The sequence below is a fragment of the Ruditapes philippinarum genome, unplaced genomic scaffold, assembly GCF_026571515.1.
Source record: "Ruditapes philippinarum isolate M1 unplaced genomic scaffold, ASM2657151v2 ctg157_1_1_1_1, whole genome shotgun sequence".
NCBI lineage: Eukaryota > Metazoa > Mollusca > Bivalvia > Venerida > Veneridae > Ruditapes > Ruditapes philippinarum.
Window position 1 is genome coordinate 249757 of NW_026854186.1, and position 21773 is coordinate 271529.

The following is a 21773-nucleotide window of genomic DNA, read 5'->3' on the forward strand; positions in this document are numbered from 1 at the left end:
TTCATTTATGGTGTCTTTATGTAGATAATATTTATATTAGCTATATTACAGGATTCCATAAAAAAATAACAAAAAATAAAAAAGTTTCGTGTAGAAACAAAGTCATCCTTCATGTTTCAGATAAGAGACTTAAAAGTTACATGTAGTGTTCTGGACAGAGCTGCTGCAGATATAATTCCTGTTCTGTAAAATTGATCTAGTCATGTTGTCTGGTTTAAGAAGAGAAAATGTGTAAATAAGAAAGGAAGCACTGCAAACTTCCAGACAAATCACTAGTGTTTGGCATGTTACATGAAGTTACATTAATGTAACATGTAATAGAAATACTCTATTGCTAATTTGCTAGTATATTCTGAGAAAATAATAATCAGTGATTTTCTGCTATATTTTATAGCCAAATAAAGCCCAAAACAGGTCTATTTACTCGTTAAAATACTATATATTCCTGAATGCCCTGTGCACATTCATGACTTAACAGCAGCTGACTTCAATCAGCTAGCTGATAAATAGAACTGACTGAAAGACAGAAAACTATCCCTATAGGTAGCCTCTGCTATGTACCATGCATGTTAAATTGAATTGGAATTGAAAAAAAAAATGTGAAAGAATATTCCATTCACAGTGATTGGAATTTGATTTTATGTTATCCCCCTTTTCTGATTTATCATGCTATGTTTTCCCTTCAGAAGCCACAGGTTGTTTTTAAAATAAATTCTAACACTATCGGAATTTTTTCTATATAGACAAAGAAGGCCGGAAACGTGCATTATTCTACAACAATGCACTCGCCGTTCTTATTATCTCCCTGTGTATTTTCACATTGAAGGCGCCATTTTGTTTAAAAAATCTGATAAATTAAAACAATTTTTTTCGAATTTTGTTGTGAAAACCATCTAGAATGAAAGAAAATGGTCTAACTAAGAAAATTAATCCGAACACCAATATCTTTAATTCAGTCGTTAACGCTGTACAGACGTTTAAAGTGTTGTTTACGTGACGTCACAATGTAGCGCCAAACAGCACGTGCAAAACAATCAAATCAAGTTCGCTATTTAATGTCGCAAACGAGTTTAGTTTTACATTTATTTCACTTTTGATAATTTGTATTTCGCTTGGAAAATTATAAACTGAAATAAATGAACAAACAAAGTTGTATCAACGTTTTCAAAATTCGTTATTTTCAAAATGTTTCTACAAACGGTAGATTTAACAGTTTTTTTTCAACCCACTGGTACGGCCTCTAAAGAACGTTTCTATTGGAAACTCTGAGGCGAAAACAAATTCAACCACCAAACATAAAGTCCAACGTTATAATAAAAATTATATTTTTTCTTGACGTATTAGAATGGAAATAGATATCAATTCTTCGTGCATTATTGTATAATAATTTCGTTCAAATGCTTTGTAATTAATCACTCAGGCCTATCGGCCTTCGTGATTATATTACTACGCATTTGAACTCAAACCGTGCATTATTCTACAACAATGCACTCAGAATTGATATCTATTTCCTAAATAAAAAAAACAACTGATTATGTATAAGAGTTAAGTTTTCTTGTTTTTATGTAAGGAAAATCTTATTTCAGAGAAAGAAATTCATACAATAACTATATATGTTATTGTAGGTTTTTTACTAAAACAACTTCTTGTTTTGTGTAGGTTCTCATAAACATCATGCTCCTCCACCAGCAAATGATCCCTGGGCATCACCAGCTCACCAGCCTTCCCAGCCTCCACCACAACCACAGGCTGACCCATGGTCTTCTCCTGCTATGTCCAGTCCAGCACAACAAAGTAAGTTTATCATGTGACCTTGACTGCAGGGAATATTATCAGTTACCTTTCCAATTTAGATATATGCTTGTATGAGTGAAAGAAAAATATATTTGTGATATTTTGTACACTTACTATGTATGACTATGTATGACCAATGGTTTTGAATATGAGAGCTATTGTAGTCGCCCCGGCGTCGGCGTCGGCGTCAGCGTCCGCGTCGGCGTCTGCGTTGGTTAAAGTTTTTTGTAAATTCAAATATCTCAATTATTGCTTGAGATATTCAATTGAAACTTACAATACTTATTTATAGTAACAATGTACATCAGATTGACAAGTTGGATAACTCTGCCTACAATATTGACAGAATTATGCCCCTTTTTAACTTAGAAATTTTGGTTAAAGTTTTTTGTAAAGTCAAATATCTCAATTATTGCTTGAGATATTCAATTGAAACTTACAATACTTATTTATAGTAACAATGTACATCAGATTGACAAGTTGGACAACTCTGTCTACAATCTTTACAGAATTACGCCCCTTTTTAACTTACAAATTTTGGTTAAAGTTTTTTGTAAATTCAAATATCTCAATTATTGCTAGAGATATTCATTTGAAACTTACAATACTTATTTATAGTAACAATGTACATCAGATTGACAAGTTGGATAACTCTGCCTATAATATTTACAGACTAATGCCCCTTTATAACTTAGAAATTTTGGTTAAAGTTTTTTTGTAAAGTCAAATATCTCAATTATTGCTTGAGATATTCAATTGAAATTTACAATACTTTTTTATAGTAACAATGTACGTCAGTTTGCAAAATTGCATAACTCTGTCTGCAATATTTGCAGAGTTATTTGCCCCTTTGAAACTTAGAAATTTTGGTTAAAAGTTAAAGGTCTTCAAAGATATTTACTTGAAACTTTACACATGTACTTAGGGTCATAATTGGAGAGTCATAATTGTATGTCACTGACCAAGTTCCATAACTCTACTCGCATTTAGGCTGATTCATCTCCCCTTTCCTACTTAGTCTCTAGGTTAATGTTTACATGCAAGTTTTACATATCTCAATAAGTATTAAAGATATTTATTTAAAACTTCACATATGCATTAAGAATTTAATTGTAGGTCACTGACCAAGATCCATAATTCTATCTTGCATTTAGGCTGATTTTTCTCCCCTTTTTCAACTTAGAAATTCATGGAAAAGTTTTGCTTGTAAGCTGTTATCTCCATAACTACTGAAGAGTTTGTGTGTTTTTGGGACATTATTATGCATTATTAATATTAAGCAGTGATTTACTTGATAAAACATCTAAATAACAAGCCTTTGTACCTTTTCGGTCAATTTTATGTTATAATGTATTCATAGGTAACTAGCATTATTATACTCAATAAACACTCTTGTGACAAATTTTTGAATAGTCGAGCCAATACTGTCCTCCGACAGTTCTTGTTATTTAGTTAATCACTAAATAGATCTATATAGACTTTAATAAATTGATAGTAAATAATTGTGAAAGACAAAGAAAGTTTTCATACAAATTGCATTAAATGTTATGGTTTCTTTCATTGAAATGGAAACCTATTTTATGCGAGAGTTGACATGATGTTTATTTCTCTTTAGCTTATCAATGATTATTATGATAAAGTCTAGACTAGCCAGCTAGATTTTGCCTCATTTCTGCCCCCTAGAGTTTAAAAAAGTAAATCCCCAGAGCTTTATACCTTATAAAGAATGAACATGTATCAAATTTGATTTTTGTTGTATTGTGTTTGACACTGTATCATTGGGTATAGTACTCCATGTAAATGCCAGCATGTGCTTTTAATAAAACATACATACTCTTGCTTTAGAACCTGCAGGTGATCCATGGGGTACACCATCATCTCAACAAGGAGCTTGGGATGCTCCTCTAGCTACTGGTGGATCACCTTATGATCCCTTCCAGTCAAACGGGACATCAAATGGCATGGGAAATAATCTAGATGATGACTTTGATGTACTCAGCTCTCGAATGTCACCAGCCAAGACAACAGAAACTACGGGTCAGAATTTAGACATGTTTGATCCTTTGGCAGGTACCAGGCTCAGCGCGACACGCCGTATGTGCAGTAGCATGTGTGTGTGTGCCTGACATGGTTGCCTTTGCTTCATATATTTTATTAATTTTCTGGCTGATGTGAACACTAACTGCTCATGGTGTGCCTTTAAGATTGTAAGATGTCCTTAAAATGCATTGTCCTTCAACAATCTTCTCTTTAAATCATAAAGCATACACTGGTGAAATTTCTAAAGTAATCGTTTTAAAATTTCTTGAAATTTGTATTATTCATTCATTATTAATTGCTTTGTAGAATGATTTTTCAGAATAATAAGAATACCATGCAAGTGTCTCAAACTATCAAATTTATTAAGAATTCCTTATAAAAAAATGAAGGACTAAATATTGTTTTTAGAAATTCTTAATGAACATATATCAGAATTTTATTGTTGCAAGAGAAAAATATTTTTAAAAATTTATTCCTTACAAATTTTTGATTTTACTGTTTGATTGCTGAATATTTTAGTGCTAGCACGTAATCTGTTATCTTGATGTGATGGTCTGATTTCTCATCACTTAGCAACTAGTGTAAATTGGTTTCTTAAATAATTCTATACTTTCATCTGAGAAAGCTGATCAATTATCACACTGTCTAACTTGAGATAATCTTACAGAATTCTTAGAATTGAAATAGCAAATAGTTAAAACACTGCCTATGATGATTTAACAAATGTTATTTTGAAATCTTTGTATTACTGTTCAATTTGTTATGAAAGCTACATTTGTTATTTTACTGACTAAAATTTTACCAGTCAAAAAATTATGTTTATCTATCTGAAAATGTAAGATAATTAGCTCCACTTTCAGCTTCTCTCAGCAGCGTTGGTTAACCTTTTTAATTTAAGGTCTTTTTTCTCAGAAACTGTAAAAGTTTTTCACAATCCAGCATTGATAGAAGTGCACTGTCTGCAGACAGGTCTTGTTAAGTTAGAAAGTTAATGCATGAGATAATGTTAAATTAGTCGGCCTCTTTAATGTCAAACGATTTGGCCTGTAGGATGTATGTATACCCATTAACTTTCATTATATTTAAAATAAAATCTCTGGAGTTTATTATAATCTGTTGAAAATTTTAGGCAATGTGTTTTGAGTGACATGAGTTATATGTTAATCATGATGTCAGAGTAGAAGCTTGATTTTATAATGTATAAATTGTTCTACTATAATCTTTTCTTACTACTGCTTACAGAAGAAAGCCAGATAGGTTTGACATGACTTTTCTTTGTGTTTTATTCTGATTTTCTAGTCTAGACCTTTCAACCGGGATTATACAAATAGCTAACATTTAGTTTATCCTTTGAACAAATCATTTATGTTTATTTTATTTTATTATAAACAAAATTTGATTTTTAAATTTACTCGAGTTTTCAAGGCTGTGGAAGATCTATTTTTGACATATTACATTAACATAGAAACTATATACTGTACCTGTGTACTTCTATTCATGGTCAATCTTTAAATATTCAACAAATAATGATTTAGTTTTGCATGAATTTTTACCTGGCATGAGAATCAGTGAGTAACCATCTTATTCAAAAATGTCCTAATATTATTTGATAGAACTGCTTTAAATATTAGAAATTTAATACAGTTTAAATATATATGTAGCAAATAACACAAAAATGTGAAGACCTGTATTTTGATGTAAAAACTACTGATTTAACAGATGTTTATACTTGTAATGTGTTTCTCCTTTGATTACTGTAAAATGTGGTTTATTTTAATCAATCGGTGAAATGTTAAAAGGAATCAATGTTCAGATAATATCAAAAATGTTCTTTGAGAAACTATATAAACTATTATGATAAATTTGTTATTCATTGATGCAGTAAACAAGGTTAGAGAACTATTGTTCTACCATAAGTCTTAAGTAAGCACAGAGATTTCTTACATGTCAGACAGTATATGCTCATAACTGTTGATGGTGGTAAGAACTTCTTATAATAAGCTTCTTTGATAAGATTTTCTTATATGTTAGAAAAAGATTCAGAATATGTACTCTAGTAGAGATGAAATATTGTAATATATCAGAATATAAATATCAGTATCTGTATAACACAAGTTACTGTTTGAAATTATTTTTTGTCCAATAGGATTGCAGTATTTCAAAAGAAATTGTAACACATTTACTTTGGTAAATAGGCACCAATTATTTAACATTTATTGTTTTATAACACATGTTATTAATATTACAGAGAAAGAAACAACTATTGATCCCTGGAACTTGTCTGGTATGCAGTCATCTATAGCCAACGAGCAGCCAAAAAGAAATAAAACTCCACAAGAATTTCTCGGCACACATTCTGGCCTGGTTAATCTTGATGAACTTGTTAAATCAGATCAGAATAGTAAAAAAGGTAATGAATCATGATGTTGTGGACGTAAGTTATTAGATTATTCTTAGACTCTGCTTGACAATGTTGAATTTGTTTTGTAAACGTTAATTTATGTTGAGTGTATTGTTAGTTATAATATAAATCAATTTAAAGATTAAAAAAAATACAAAAACAAAAAAAACTTCAGCACTGTTTTTAATATGACTAAATAGCATCACTGGTCGGTGGATATAATTAGATATATATTTAATTGTTTTTAATATAGTACACTAACTACAATATGATAATGTTTTGTTGTTTTCAGCCAATAATCCTTTTGCTACTGCACCATCTACGAACCCATTTGAACAACAAGCCCCAGTTCGTATACCCATGAGTCAGTTACAGGCTAACACATACAATAGTGGGTTTACTCAACCCAGTAGTGCCGGGCTTTTACCTGCACCATTGATGCCAATGGCCACACCCATGCAACAACAACAACAGAGTTCAAACCCCTTTTTGTGAGGTTATGCTGGAACAAGAACATCACTTGATCTGAACTTTTTACTGACATGAAAAATAAAATGTTCAACAAAATAATTGCAGTTAACAATGTCAACATGCTGGTCCATTTCATGAAAAATGGCATTTGTGGAAAAAAACAACATACTATATTGATAGATCAGATACATTTAGAGAAATTTGTATACTTCAGTATGTAAAATAACTCTATGTCATACTTTAATTACCTCATATCTCATACCCTTGATTTTTTATTTCTTACTATGAACTTCCACATCTGACTATTTCATTTCTTTTTCTTTTTTTTACTCTTTGCACAATAATATTTCTTAAAAGTGAATTAGTTAACTATGAGAAATACCAGTCATGTATTTATATAACAAATCATAACTTTCATGTCTGAGAATTGAAAGTAATATCATTTTTGGGCCTTAATGGGCCTTTAATGCAGATTACAATAATTATTTATTTATTGTATGTTGGCAGAATTGGCTAGATAACAACACTAGTCAATGTCTGAATTTCTATAATGATAATAGAAAGAACTGGTGATTGGTGGATTATAAATCACCAATAATTGATATAGAGAACATTGTTGAACAAGCTGCTGTCCTTGTAGAAGAATTCTTTATGTAGGATGAAACCATTTAATTAAGTGATCATTTAAGAGTAAATGAGAAATGTGATATTTTTGTACTAAATGTAGATTCATACACAATGTCTAGAGGTGTTGTTTAATGTATTCATATTTGAATTAGTTAATTTTTAAAATTATTTTTATGTTTTACTTTAGACTAATTAGTGAATGGGGGAGTTTAAATTTGTCTAAATAACTAATATGTTATTGTTTTTATGAGGAATATTTAATCATTATTTGAAGAGAGCTATGTTACAATGTATAAATGTAGCAGCAAAGTAACTTATAGGTCTGATTGATAAAATGGTGCAATTTTTTACACAGTAAAAGTATAAATACAACAACATTGAATAATGTAAATGATAACATGTTTTGTAAAATGAAAGAAGATGGACACTACAGTGATGATGATCTGTCGTCAGTATTCTACAGATTTGGTTGGAAAGTTCATTTTCTTGAGAATTTTACATGTTTAGAAACATTAATTGATAGTAGATGGATTTGTGTTGTTAGGAATTGTAAGATTATATGTTGCTGCTATCAGCAGTTCAAGTTGGAAATCATCCATGTCAGGAGTACACAGTATAAATCCTGGTCAAACTGGACATGATAGTCTATCTTTATATAGTTTAAATCCTGGTCTATACTGTACAAATAAGTTTTTAAAAAGTGAAACACCACAAACATAAGTAAAACAAGTTTATATGCTGGGTTGGGGGCTGAATTTTTATATTTACATTTATATATTATACAGGAAAATTGTGCGAATGTTGTTGTTATATTTGTATTGAATTGTGTGTATTACTGTGATATTAAGCTTAAACTGTGGCACCTGTATCAAAAATATATCATTGCCTTAAAACTTTATAAATCTTTAAAGGTCTGCATAAAAAAAGCTCCTGTACTTGAATTATAAAATTTATGATTTTTGAAAGAAGTTGTTGATTTTAACAGTTATTATTTCAAAAGGAACATGTTTTCCGATTTAAAAGTTAACTTGAAAGAAATGGTGCCATTGTTTTTTATGAATATATGTGTACAATTTTTATCAATTGCTTTAATGTAAAGGCTACTCAACTAAGAAAAAATGTAAGGCTTGTATCTCCATTCTATATATTGATATACAAACAGAAAAGTTGTTAGATAACCAATCAATATGGCTAATACTTCATTCAATATTTATACAAAAACTGTGAGGGCGGAAAAAGTTAATTGTTAGATCTCAATCAAAACTTACGTAATTTAATTTTTGCAATTTGCATTAAAATGTACATGTATTTATTTGGTATCCTTAAATGTGTATAATAGGTTGTTTAACTGTGCACTCTCAAAATGCCTTACTTAAAACAATAATTGATGTTCTCGTCAGCTTTGTAACGTAAAGTAAGGTTTCAATTAATGTGTTCACTTTACTTATTTTGTGTGTCCGCTGTTTTAGGATGCCATAATGGGTAGTCTTAGTCAAATAAAAGCTTTCAATATGGCTTCCCTTTTTCTACTTCTTTAGCCACAAACATGTAATTAATGTATTTATACTGCAACAAGTTTATAGATGGATATTTTTCGAGACTAGGCTATATCTGATAGTGAAGAATGCATTAAAAAATATCATAAACATTCTAATCATCTATGTTGTTCATATTTTTTAAATGTACAGAATGTAATCGTCCCGAGTTTTCCAGGTTGGGGGTTATATATTATGATTTTTTATTTGATTGAAATAATGCAGACATCAAAGCTAGTGTTAATTGCGACAGTTTAGTTTCCCTATATTTGACATTGACTTGTTTTATGTGAGGAAACTAGCTATCTATATTAATTACTCAACTAGGTGCTTGCTGTGTTAGAAGTCAAGCACCCACATGGTGTCAGTCCAGCAAACAAAGGTTATATGTAAACATAAGACCTATACATTGGTGGTGTGACATAAACTCTGTCTCTATCCTCAGATATTGTATTGATGGGTATCTATGGTCGCCATCCACCATTTTCAAAGCTTCACAGTCTCCATATCATTTTAACAGGGTAGGAGTAACTTATACTTAATTAAAAGGTGAAGAGCTATGAAATTAAACCCTCTACAACTAATATAGATCTGATAAAGACTTTAAACTTAATATATACAAAATAACAGGGTGTTACATATCGTATAAACTTACTCTCATTTTGCTTGATAATGTAGTTTGTTAGAAACATCAAACTTAAATGATTGCTGCCATTTTGAACAATGTATTAAACATAATGTACCATCAATTATGTATTATTTATTGACTTGGGTTTACTAGTCATGTATGGATGTATTGAGACAGACAGACTATTGTTAATACCTGAATTGTTTGAATCTATAAAATGATTGAACATCATACGACATCTTTTTACCATTACCAAGCTTATTATCTTATTTAAATGGATTTGTCCATCAAATTTTTTGTCATTTTAAGGGAAATAAACAAAATACGTACTGACTAAATATCAAAAAGCAGTGCAGACCATGATCGGATAAGTGGAGGTGCAGGCTGATCTTGGGCTGTATTAGTCAACATGGGTAGATTTAGCCACTGCCAGCAGGAAAAATGTTACATGCATCTAGATCTTACTCATTGTAAAAATGAAGGTCTGTATTTGGTTTTCTGGCCAACTTTATATTTTACTTCCGAACCAATACTTAAGTTGCTCATGAAAAATCCATTTCAATTAAATACATAAACAGTTTACTATGTTACATATACAAATAAAGCGGCCTATGTACAACATTGTTGGTGAGAAAACCAGACATACGCATAAGTTTATCAGAAACTATCAGAGAATGGTGTTTGTATTTGAATGCAGCACAAATATAGTTAAACATCTGGGAGAAAATACTTCATCACACCTGTAATTCTATTATTACATATTCAAGTCTGTCATAATTTTAAGGTATTTATAGTAATTTTTTAAAAATATGATAAAATATGATTATATAATTATGACTCACTGTAGAAATTGTGTTTCTTTAAGAAAGTTGGGGTTAACCATGTAGCGTGTTGACTTCACATTTATTGTTATCTTCCTAAAAAAGCAGATTTTGATCAGTGGCAAGCAAATAATTTGATCCGCGTCACGACAAAACCAACATAGTGCGTTTGCGACCAGCATGGATCCAGACCAGCATGCGCATTTGCGCAGTCTGATCAGGATCCATGCTGTTCGCTTACCAACTCTATTACAAGTAGAGAAACTGATAGCGAACAGCATGGATCCTGATCAGACTGTGCTGATGCGAAGGCTGGTCTGGATCCATGCTGGTCGCAAACCCATTATGTTGGTTTTCTCGTGACGCGGCTCATTTCTTTTATAAGCACCCTTTCTTTCTTTTGAAATTTTACATACAAAATCATATAAAGCAATAACTTTTCAGTCAAAACTAATTTGTTTAGGGTGATTTTTTAATATATGATAATTATATATGTAAATTACACAGATAATTTGTATATACATGATTATATATATGTGTGTATATACATGATACAAGAATAAAGAAATATCTTAACAAGTCATATTTTGTTGTATAATAAAATAATGTAAACATTTAGCTTTTGATGTATTTATTTCAAATCATAGTATTTTATTTTTGTACTTGTAATTTTAATGTGTGTTATAAAATTAAAAAATACCTGTGTCCAAATATTTACTGTATAATCCTTGATGAAGGAAAACAGTATGGTTATGTGATATTTCACGTTTGAATGTTAGAATCTCTTAAACAATAATTTCTGTTACTTGATCTTGTTGTTGTCTGCTTATTGCAGTTTTTCTGAAAGTTTTGTAAGTTGAGAAACAAAATGGTTTTCTCTTGTATCACTGATTTCTGTAAAAAAATTATACTTGTGCTTAGTAATCATGAATCTGTTTTTTCACTGTTTATTTCTGTGTAAAAACTGAATAAACCATTGGTTGAATAGAAATCATATAAAAGTGTTCAAACTACATGTAATTACAATTACAATTAGCAGTTATGTGTTTATAAAACAAGGTTTAGAATAACATTGGATATTTTTATTACAAATTATACATAAAGTCATTTCATGTACAGAAAATGCCTTAAAAGGGAAATTACTCATTCACACTTAAAATGGCAGTGACAATATGATTATATTGTTACCTCTTTCTCTACTGAAATTTTAAATCAAAACACCTCACAGACATTTTATATATATAAATATATATACAAGTCAAACTTGTTTGTAAAGATCTGCTATCGAGAAAATATTATAATTATTTAGGTAGAAAGACAGTTTGTTGAAATCATATCTATTGAGCTGTGTAAAGGTGGGGAAGGGAGGAGGTGCTACCCGTTTAAGACAAGTATTTAGGTAGAGATGATGTTAACTCAGCGCAGGGTTGACTGTATTATATCTTTCATTTCCTCATAAAAGAGAATGGTGAAACAGTTTTTCTATATATATATGTGTGTGTAATGCAGCTCAACATGTTTATTTTTTTCTTGTCTCATGCAGATATGTGTAACATAGCCAGGAATCTTCTTTTACTATTGATTTTATTGATGTACAAATGTGTGAATGAGGATCATGGAAAGATGTTTGGTTATCTGCTAATAATTCTTGTATTCTCCTACATGAAAACATGTATCTGCCGAAGTCTTAATAAACTAAATAATATACTACTGTGTTTCTTTTTGTGATTTGATGTCCTGCTACTCCAACTAAAATTACAGAATGTCTTATTAGGTGATAATTTAAAAAAAACGAAATCCTGTACACCTTACACTTTTAAGAACCAGATGTTTTTCCTAGACTGGAGTAATTTCTATATATATTGTACTTTGCTATAAAAACCCACAACATTTACAATGCTGACTTTACTTTAAATAAACATTATATCACATGTAGTATCTGGTCAGACTTGAGTTGTGACCTATTGTAAAAATGTTTGTTAAATTTACCCTGATTTTAATCTCATTGTTTGGTTAAATTTAACTTTTACAAATTTTGTTCCTATCCTATAATACAAATTGTGTGAACCAGCAGCCATTTTATACCTTGTTTAATTTTGGTTAAAGTTTAAGCCACCTTTATTATGTGGGATAAATTAACCAGAAATCTATAACTAAAATTTTTATACAATCACTTTACCGATTTAACAATCCTTGTTTTAAACAGTCAAGATAAACAGGTATTTGATAAAGTTGAAATTAACTTCCTTCTTCAATAAAGAACAGTATGATTAAAGTGCAAAAACCAATACAATCATGTATAATGTTTATATTATAAGAATAAATAACATTTTAAGTATCCAGTACATTATAAACTTATCAGAAATTTAAATTAATACAAGAATCTTGAATGACAACTAATTTTTTCTTTGTTTTTTTTTTTTAATACAGACTTGCTACAAAGGAATATTACAGATGAACTATATTTAGTCTTAAAAGGAAAAGAGAAAATATAATAAAAAAAATTCCAGAGCAAAATAGCCTTTTCAATATAAATTCAGTTAGTTAATTAAAATAGTCATGGATGTAACTACAGGTTAGAAATAAGTTAATTCATTTTAAAATTTGAAGTTTTATTTCAGATACTTTTTTATATTTATCATGTCAAGATGTTTATAGTATGTAAAACTGATTGTGACTTTATTACTCCATCACCCAATTATAAACTTCCATCCCAAATAAATATTTCTTCAATAAATAGCTGGGTAAATAAACTTAACAAGAGGCATAAATTGTTTACTAGTATAGCTTGGTACAAACTTGTTCCATATATGTATAATGTAATGTAATTGTATCCTTATAATGGTAATACAGATGTACTCTGAATTATATGTTATTAATCTTGTGTTTGTGGACCTGTCTGTCTATATTTTCACTATAGAAATATATTACGCTAATATATGTCTGTAATATTTAACATCATTTGCAAAGGAGATGTAGCATTAGTCATCTCAAAAGCACAGTTTGAGGTGAATCTAGTAGTTACCATCCGACTTGAATATCAAACATATAATGTAATTATACACCCTTAACTAAATTACATTAATGAAAGGTATATGTATCTATTGTTATTGATAATATTCTGTGCCTTATACTGGTATAATAACATGTTAGAACACTCAGAATTTAAGCAGTCATTTGGCATGAGTTATGACCCATGACCAGATAATTTTTTTTTTTGCCCTCCTTTGAATTTGGAACAGTCTATTTGAAGTTTAAATAATTTCAATATCAAATATTTAGCTTCCAACAGTATAGAGTCAAACTGCAAAGACTCTAGCAGAGAAGTATATATACTTACTTCGGGCATGTAGCTTAACAATGTGCAGGCCTGTGTTAGAAATAAAGTGATGATAACATGTTTGCTGGTGTTGTGTGTCTGGGAGGGGTGGGGGGGGGGGTCGAGGGCATGCAATTCTGGAACAAAATTTTCATCAGGTCCAGCAGTGAAATGACAAAAGCTGTATCGGATTAAAATGTGACCGATCACAAAGGCTGTATTGATATAAAATAAGACCAATGACAAAAGCTGCATTGATATAAAATGTGACCAATGACAAAAGCTGCATTGAAATAAAATGTGACTAATGACGATATAAAATAAGACCAATGACAAAGACTGTATTGATATGACAAAGGCTGTATTGATATAAAATGTGACCAATGACAAAGGCTGTATTGAAATAAAATAAGACCAATGACAAAGGCTGTATTGATATAAAATGACCAATGACAAAGGCTGTATTATATAAAATGTATTCAATGACAAAAGCTGTATTGAAATAAAATAAGACCAATGACAAAGGCTGTATTGATATGACAAAGGCTGTATTGATATAAAATTTGACCAATGACAAAAGCTGTATTGAAATAAAATGTGACTAATGACAAAGGCTGTATTAATATAAAATAAGACCAATGATAAAGGCTGTATTAATATAAAATAAGACCAATGATTAAGGCTGTATTGATATGACAAAGGCTGTATTGATATAAAATTTGACCAATGACAAAGGCTGTATTGATATAAAATAAGACCAATGAAAAAGGCTGTATTGATATAAAATAAGACCAATGACAAAGGCTGTTTTGAAATAAAATAAGACCAACGACAAAGGCTGTATATTGATATAAAATAAGACCAAAACAGGTTTTTACTCATTTCGAGTCTTATTCTGTCATCTTGACCAACATACACCAAACAAACCTTGTTGGAGCAATTTATTAAAAATATCGATGTTGCTTTTGTTGTATCATTGAGTGCTTTCAACAAAAAGTTATTGATCAGTTTATTTATCCTATCTTTAAAGGGTAGAGGTATAATGAAAGAGACTCCACTGATGTTTTTGACATGACAGGACTGGAAACAAACTTTCAATATTAACGTTTGTTTGAAGAAGGTCTTGACCACAATCTTGTGTGCATAATCACACTTGTTTCTTTTTGTTTCTTTTTCTTTTAAGAATACGTTTTTGTAATTATTATAACTGAGAAAATTACACCTTTCAATAAAATGGGGCTAAAAATAGCACCAAAATACGATTTTCACTTTGTTTCTGAGTATAATTCTTAATGATCTTTTGCATATCTTCCTGTTTTATGAAGTTCAAATTTTATGTTTAAGACTTTGGACCTCAGTGTCGTTCCTTTAAAATCCGTTCCGTTTTATACGTTTTAGACCAAACCCTGCCCGCTTTACGCATGCGCACCCGGATGTTTTAGTTGTTCACGAAAATCGAAGCATTTTCTGAGAAAACTAAACTATTTTCTGTTAATTGCACCTTTAAAGAGTTTGACAGCTCTTGCATTTTAAAATTCTTATTGTTTTCTTGTAGTGATCATGATATATTTAGATGAGGTGTCATGTATATGTATACAATGCGGACTAAAACTGGTGTTCCGTGCTACCCCACCCACCACCCATGCCTGACATTTTGGGTGGGTGAGAAGTGAAACGCGTTGAACATCATTAACATTTTACAAATTATTCTTGTCCTAAGTGTTTTGGAACTTTTTAAGTAGGAAATTTCTACATGTTACTGTAATTAATTGATTTTTATATGAAGACTTGGTTATGAAAACACCTATAAAAGCATATAATTTAAAACCACTATTGAAATGCAGACTTAATGGCAGTGTGGTTGTCAGTTTAACCAAATTGCTTTAGTGTTTCAACAATGAGCGAAGACAATCCGCCTCCATTGCCTCCTAGATCTATCATAAGACAGCATATACCTGGACACAGTGACCATGCTTCAGCCGCATTGCAACAGCAAGACCTGCAACTGTGGCAGCATGTGTCTCTTTCACAGCCTCAACAAGCTGCAGGGGTTCAAGCTATGCCAGTCGGAATGGGGTTCAACAGTCGACCTCAGCAGCAGATATGGCCTGATCATTCATCTGCCTTTTCTCAAAGAGGTTGGCAACCATTTCCACAATCACATACACAGCAGAGTCCTCAAGAGTCGCAGGATTTAAATCCTCAAGTTGTAAGATCTCAGCAACAGAGCTGGCCTAGTGATATGAACCAGCTTCAGCAACTGCAACAGTTACAAAACATTATTTGGCTGCAACAGCAGCAGCAACAGCAAATTCAGCTGCAGCAGCATCAGTCCGCAGAGCCGAATATTCACCATCTTGATCCAATTGGACATGGACATCGTGATGATCAGGCTCATGAAAAATTCACTAAATCACCTTCACCACAAATTGAAGAGAACAGGAACTCTCCAGCTGTAGGCAGGCAATTTATGCATAATGTAACTAGTCCACAACAGCAATTGTGGCAGCAGCATCCTCAAGTAATGCATCAGTATGATATGCAGCATGGAGAGCCACAACATTCACAGGCTTTTCAACACACCCCAGTCTCTCATCATCAACCACTCTTTGCTCAGCAACAATATGTGCAGCCAGCTGTTTGGCAACATCCTTCACCCTATAGCCAAGTACAGATGCAGCATTTAAGACAAAGTACACCACCAATACAGCAACATGTCTTGTGGCATCAGCAGCAGCAACAACAACTTCACCAGCACCAGCTTCAGCAACAACAACAACAGCAACATCATCACCATCCTGTAGAGCCACCACCTCCATATTCACCTCCAACAAATAGTTTCTTAGAAAAGTCTCCTATGAAAAAAGATATTGAAGCAAGAAATGAAAATGTTAGCCTGTTTAATAATAATCGTCTACCTACTGATCCAGTAGTAAGTAGGAATGATGCTATGAGTAAAACAGAAACTACTGTATCTACAGTGAATACTGTAGGAATCACTCCATCGGCACCACCACTATCTATTACCAATCAACATGTGAGTGAACCAGCTAAGCAGATAAGAATACTTAGTAAATCCAATCAAATTAACGAGGAGAAAAATAATTTCACAGTGCCATCACAGAGAATACAAGATACAGAATTTCCCAATGTTTCTTCCGTTCAGCAAGTAACATCTCAACCATTGACTCAAAGACCAATCCAAGGAGTAGCAGCTAATACTAATGTTTCAAAGCCTCAGAGTTTCAATCCAAATCCTAATATAAATCCATATCAAAATTTGAATCCTCATAATGTAATGAATAAAAACCTTCAGGGATTGTATGGGAGTCAGAATGCTAGGTACTCTGCTCCATTTAAAGATGGAGGCTATGGTCAGGGTCCAAACATGCAACAATTCAGACCAAGATCACCTGGCTCAATTATGAGAAATCAAACCCCAAACTCAGCATTAGCAAACAACGCTTTCCAGAGAAACTCACATGCACCAGGTACACTTTATTCATGAAGATATATGATTTATTATAGAAAATGTATTTTGACCTGTCATTGTGATTGGTTGTTAAATGTGTATTCTAAAGTTTTAATTTGCCTTTTTTTTTTAGATAAAGTACAAACAGAGAAGACTTAGATTTTATGGATGAATATTTTCAAAAATATTTTTTTAATGTTTCTTTGTAGCATCCAATTTTCATCGTGTTGAGAATATTGAAGTGAACTTATTTGTACAAGGATTAAATCCACGCACTAGGGCAGAGAGTATACAGAATTATTTTGAAGCCATTGGTCGACCAGCAGTTGTCAAAGATGGCATACTGTTCAATATGGAACACACCGAAGCTCTTGTCATTTTTCAGCAAAAACCTGGTAAGTTTTCTTATAGTTATAATGTAAAAGAGAATGATGTTGTAAAGATGAATATATGTGGCTGGTATGATGATTTTTTTCCTGACTATAACTCAAAATGTATTGGAGGTAACAACTTGAAACATCATAGGTAGCTTGGCTAAAGAAAAATTGATTACTAACTAGGGGTGTAACAATACAGCAAAAACCGTATTGCAATATATTGCCATTTTGCTGAAGCGTATTGCAATATATTGCAATACGTATTGTCTTGTATATGTTTTGATATAAAGATGGAGTAACATTTATATATTATTATTATATGTATATATTTTTAGTAGATACTTAATAAAAATGTAAGGAATAAATAGAAAGTAAAGTGTAACACAATTTGATAAACAAAACTAGTCGCGTGTGACCTTTCACATCTGGGCCGCTTATGTAAATTATGCGGCCGCTTATTGACTTTTAAGTGTACTAGTTGTCGGATACTTTTATCTTACGTTGGCGCCAACAAAATTGGCCAATTAAAGATTTTATGTGAAATTTGTACAAAATTAGAAGGCAATTAATTGAAAATTATGATTTTTATAAAATACCGGTTTTCCAAAAATCGTACCGCGGTACGAAATTTATTTTTTCATATTGCAATATATCGGTATACCGGTAAACCGTTACACCCTTATTACTAACGTAAGAGCTTGGATAAAGAAAAAGTGATTACTTAAGAAGTATATTTATGTTTTGCATAATTTTGAAGTAATTGTCCTTTATAATTGTTCATACACAATGTACTCCATTTTTGTCCAGAGCATTACTTGCAGTCAAACATGAAACTCTTAATACCTTGCTGATGGACTGGCATGCAGGATATCTTAGTCGGGACAGTGGCAGATTTAATATATTCACTTAACTGATGAAAAAGTTTCTTTGTTTTAGATATGCCTAAGCTAAGACAAACTGTTAAAGCTAGGAAGTTAGATGGATTTAGCCTGGAGATTTGTGAAGTCCCACCACCAAGAGGTATTGTAGTTAGTAGTGATGGTCATATACGTAGCAGAGAGGCACTAATTTATTATTTTGAGCGCGAGTCTATAGGTGGTGGTCCTTTGAAGAAAAATGGAGATGTGGAAACTGAGGATGGTTGCTGCTTGCTGGAGTTTGAAGATTTTAGAGGTTAGTTGATTCATTGATTTCTTATTAATTTTTGTCAGGAAACATGATTTTCTTGGGACTGAAGTGCTAATTTTGATAATTATTTCTTATAAAAAGTAGTAAGGGTGAGAAGATACGAAATTGTATTTATTTTTATGTAGAAAAAGTAAAACCTGTGCAGAATGATTTGATTGCATATTTGATTTGATGACATGGTTCAATGTAAATTATTAGACATATCATGACAAAGGTATATAGCAACATTCCAGTTTTACTGGTGGAGGAAGACCTCGGGGATCCCTTGTGGATTACTTTAGGCAGTGTTATGCATGCTGATGCAAGTAGAACTACCAACCTTCTATAAGGTAGCTGGATAACTTTCTTGTTTGAAAGTATTTCAAGTCCCAGGTGGGATTCCAACCAACAACAGTGGCATGATAGTGATTCAAGGTCAGCAACTGTTACCACTCAGCCGGAGAGTTAGTAACAGCTACTTGTAATAATCTGATTGTAACTTTGATTTAACAGCTGCTTGTAATAATCTGATTGTAACTTTGATTTAACAGCTGCTTGTAATAATCTGATTGTAACTTTTTTTTAGTTGTACAGCGTTTGTGCTCTGGACAAAGACAGCATCGTGTAGATGGAATGAATCTCCGTGTATCACCGTACTATCAATGTGACAATGGTGCTATATGGGATATGAACATGCACATTGTCCCTATACCAAAACCTGTCAATATACAAATTCTTCCAGATCAGCTAGAATTTGTTAAAAAGTAAGAAAACAATGTATTTGTTTGTGAGCCTTCACTTAGTATGAGGAGGTTTGGTTTGTTATTTTATATTTGTAAAATTGATAGAAGTGTTTTGATACTTAACCATCAACATCAATGCTAACTTTTAATGTCATTGCATATAATGTTACAATATTCTGTCCAATTCTGCATATAAAGTTGCAGTATTCTATTCAAATGCCTTGTCAAAATTTTGAATCATTTTTAGCTGGACTATTCGATAAGAATAAGTAGAGCTATTGTAGTCACCCGAGCGTCGGCGTTGGCGTCCGCGTCGGCGTAACCACTTATGTTAAAGTTTTTGTAATACCTCAAATATTTTCAAAGTCCATTGACATATGGCTTTGAAACTTTGAACACTTGTTCACCATCATGACCCCATCTTGTAGACAGAAGGTGGTAACTGTATCAAGCATTTTGACAGAATTATGCCCCTTTTTCGACTTAGAATTTACATTAAAATTTTTGTAATACCTCAAATATTTTCAAAGTCCATTGACATATGGCTTTGAAACTTTGCACACTTGTTACCCAACCTGTAGACAGGAGGAGGTAACTGTATCAAGCATTTTGACAGAATTATGCCCCTTTTTCGATTTAGAATTTACGTTAGTTTTTGTAATACCTCAAATATTTTCAAAGTTCATTGACATATGGGTTTGAAACTTTGCACACTTGTTCACCATCATGACCCCAACCTGAAGACAGGAGGAGGTAACTGTATCAAGCATTTAGACAGAATTATGCCCCTTTTTCGACTAAGAATTAATAGTTTGCATACCACCCCAGGTTATTTTCATATTCTATTGACATCTGGCTTTGAAACAAGTTGAAATATTATACTCTTCTTTGAGAGCGTAATAGGACTCTCTCCAAGGCCTTTAACTGTGACATGGATTTAAAGAAAAAATTTGCCCTTTTGTAAACTTAGAAAATTTTACATTATCAAGGCTCCTTTACTATCAAGCACTAAGAAGAGTCGAGCGTTGCTGTCCTACCGACAGCTCTTGTTAGTTTGTCTGTTATGAAGGAAAAGTCAAACTATTAAGATTTCTGTGTCGTCAATTTTGTTGTTGTGCAAAAAATTTGATGTAGCCCTTTATTCAAAGATTTAAAAGTTATCAATGTGAAACTTGGTATTTTGAGAAGGTGCAGTTGTTAGAAAGGGGGCATAATTCTAAAAGCCACATTTATTGGAGCTATGCCCCTTTTTAAATTAGATTTTTGTTGTTGTCAAAAGCGGTTATTTTAACAGAAAAGCATTAACACCACTTGCAGTGTTCTTGTTAGATCACCTTAGAACAAACCAATCAGTGGTGAGATTTATGATAGCATGATTGTCCATATGACAGAGGTAACCGTAAATGAATAATTAATATATGACATAAAAACATGAATAATTCTTTAGTTATGATTTAAATTCATGAATAGTTCATATGATATGTGGTATTAATGCTAACACAAAATGACTTAATTATCACAAATTTGCTTATGTTTGTAGACATTGTCAACCTCAGTTCACAGCACGTCTACGTGATAAATATGCTGATATGTCATTTTCCAAAGATCATGTAACAGTAAAATGTACATTACGACAAAACATGCCAAATTACCGAACTTTGGTTCGAGGCTGGGAAACTGGTGTACAAGAGGCTGTGGCTAAATTCCTTGCTGGAAATATAGATCAGGCAGATATTGGTGTTCCTGAAATGATCTGGGATAAACTGATGGAATTTCTCAATTCAGGTAAATAAGTAATGTTTATTGCTTGCAGTTATGATGACAAGCAAATCTCATATTGTTTATAGAAAGTGTTTCCTTGAGGACATAAATCTGGGCAAGTATATTATTGGTGGGTTCTAGCATGTTATAAAGTATTATAAATTGAGAGGTCTCATAGCTTACATTCTCTCAGATTGCATGTTGAATGATCAGTCATCAAGAAAAACAATGCAAGTCAGTAAAAATGATTCAGTTTTGTGTTGACATATGTGCAACTTAAAAGTATTCATGTTGTATTTTATGATTTGTGTTACAGTTATATCAATTTGGAAATCTTGCAATTCTTTTTGAAAAAGTATAATGATTAGATTTATGTTTAACCATATAATGTTCTTTGTTGAGTGGACCTTAATGTTTATTATAGCATAAAATCGGCTATTTTCCCCTCTTTTGCCCATGTTATAACGGGGCCAAAACCATGCGTTAACATAGTCACGCGCTCTTGTTATAGCCCGGTTTTACCTATGCGCAATACATACAGGGCCCAGTAAACAAATGACGATTTGGCCTGTTTGCCAGAGTCATGCGCTCTTGTTATATTGGAATTATTAATTCGA

General features: G+C 31.9%; 2 protein-coding genes across 7 annotated transcripts in view; both read left to right on the plus strand.

The window, feature by feature from the left end:
* Positions 1–12027, plus strand: part of LOC132739326 (epsin-1-like) — a 35028-nt gene extending 23001 nt beyond the window's left edge. For 3 of the 5 annotated variants that reach the window (XM_060727017.1, XM_060727020.1, XM_060727018.1), the window contains 4 exons: positions 1660–1794; positions 3640–3864; positions 6083–6244; positions 6528–12027. In XM_060727017.1, coding sequence (XP_060583000.1) covers positions 1660–1794; positions 3640–3864; positions 6083–6244; positions 6528–6730 — 725 coding nt within the window. In that variant the 3' untranslated portion in view covers positions 6731–12027. The remainder of the gene's footprint in view (positions 1–1659; positions 1795–3639; positions 3865–6082; positions 6245–6527) is intronic. The other 2 variants (XM_060727019.1, XM_060727021.1) reach the window with 2 other exon arrangements.
* A 767-nt stretch (positions 12028–12794) lies between these two features.
* LOC132739320 (protein mono-ADP-ribosyltransferase PARP14-like) overlaps positions 12795–21773 on the plus strand; it is a 30027-nt gene continuing 21048 nt past the window's right edge. Inside the window, exons 1-5 of one of the 2 annotated variants that reach the window (XM_060727010.1) lie at positions 12795–12892; positions 17318–17503; positions 18422–18658; positions 19239–19416; positions 20936–21180. In XM_060727010.1, coding sequence (XP_060582993.1) covers positions 12877–12892; positions 17318–17503; positions 18422–18658; positions 19239–19416; positions 20936–21180 — 862 coding nt within the window. In that variant the 5' untranslated portion in view covers positions 12795–12876. Of the gene's footprint in view, positions 12893–15041; positions 17128–17317; positions 17504–18421; positions 18659–19238; positions 19417–20935; positions 21181–21773 lie in introns of those variants that run through there. The other variant, XM_060727009.1, reaches the window with a different exon arrangement.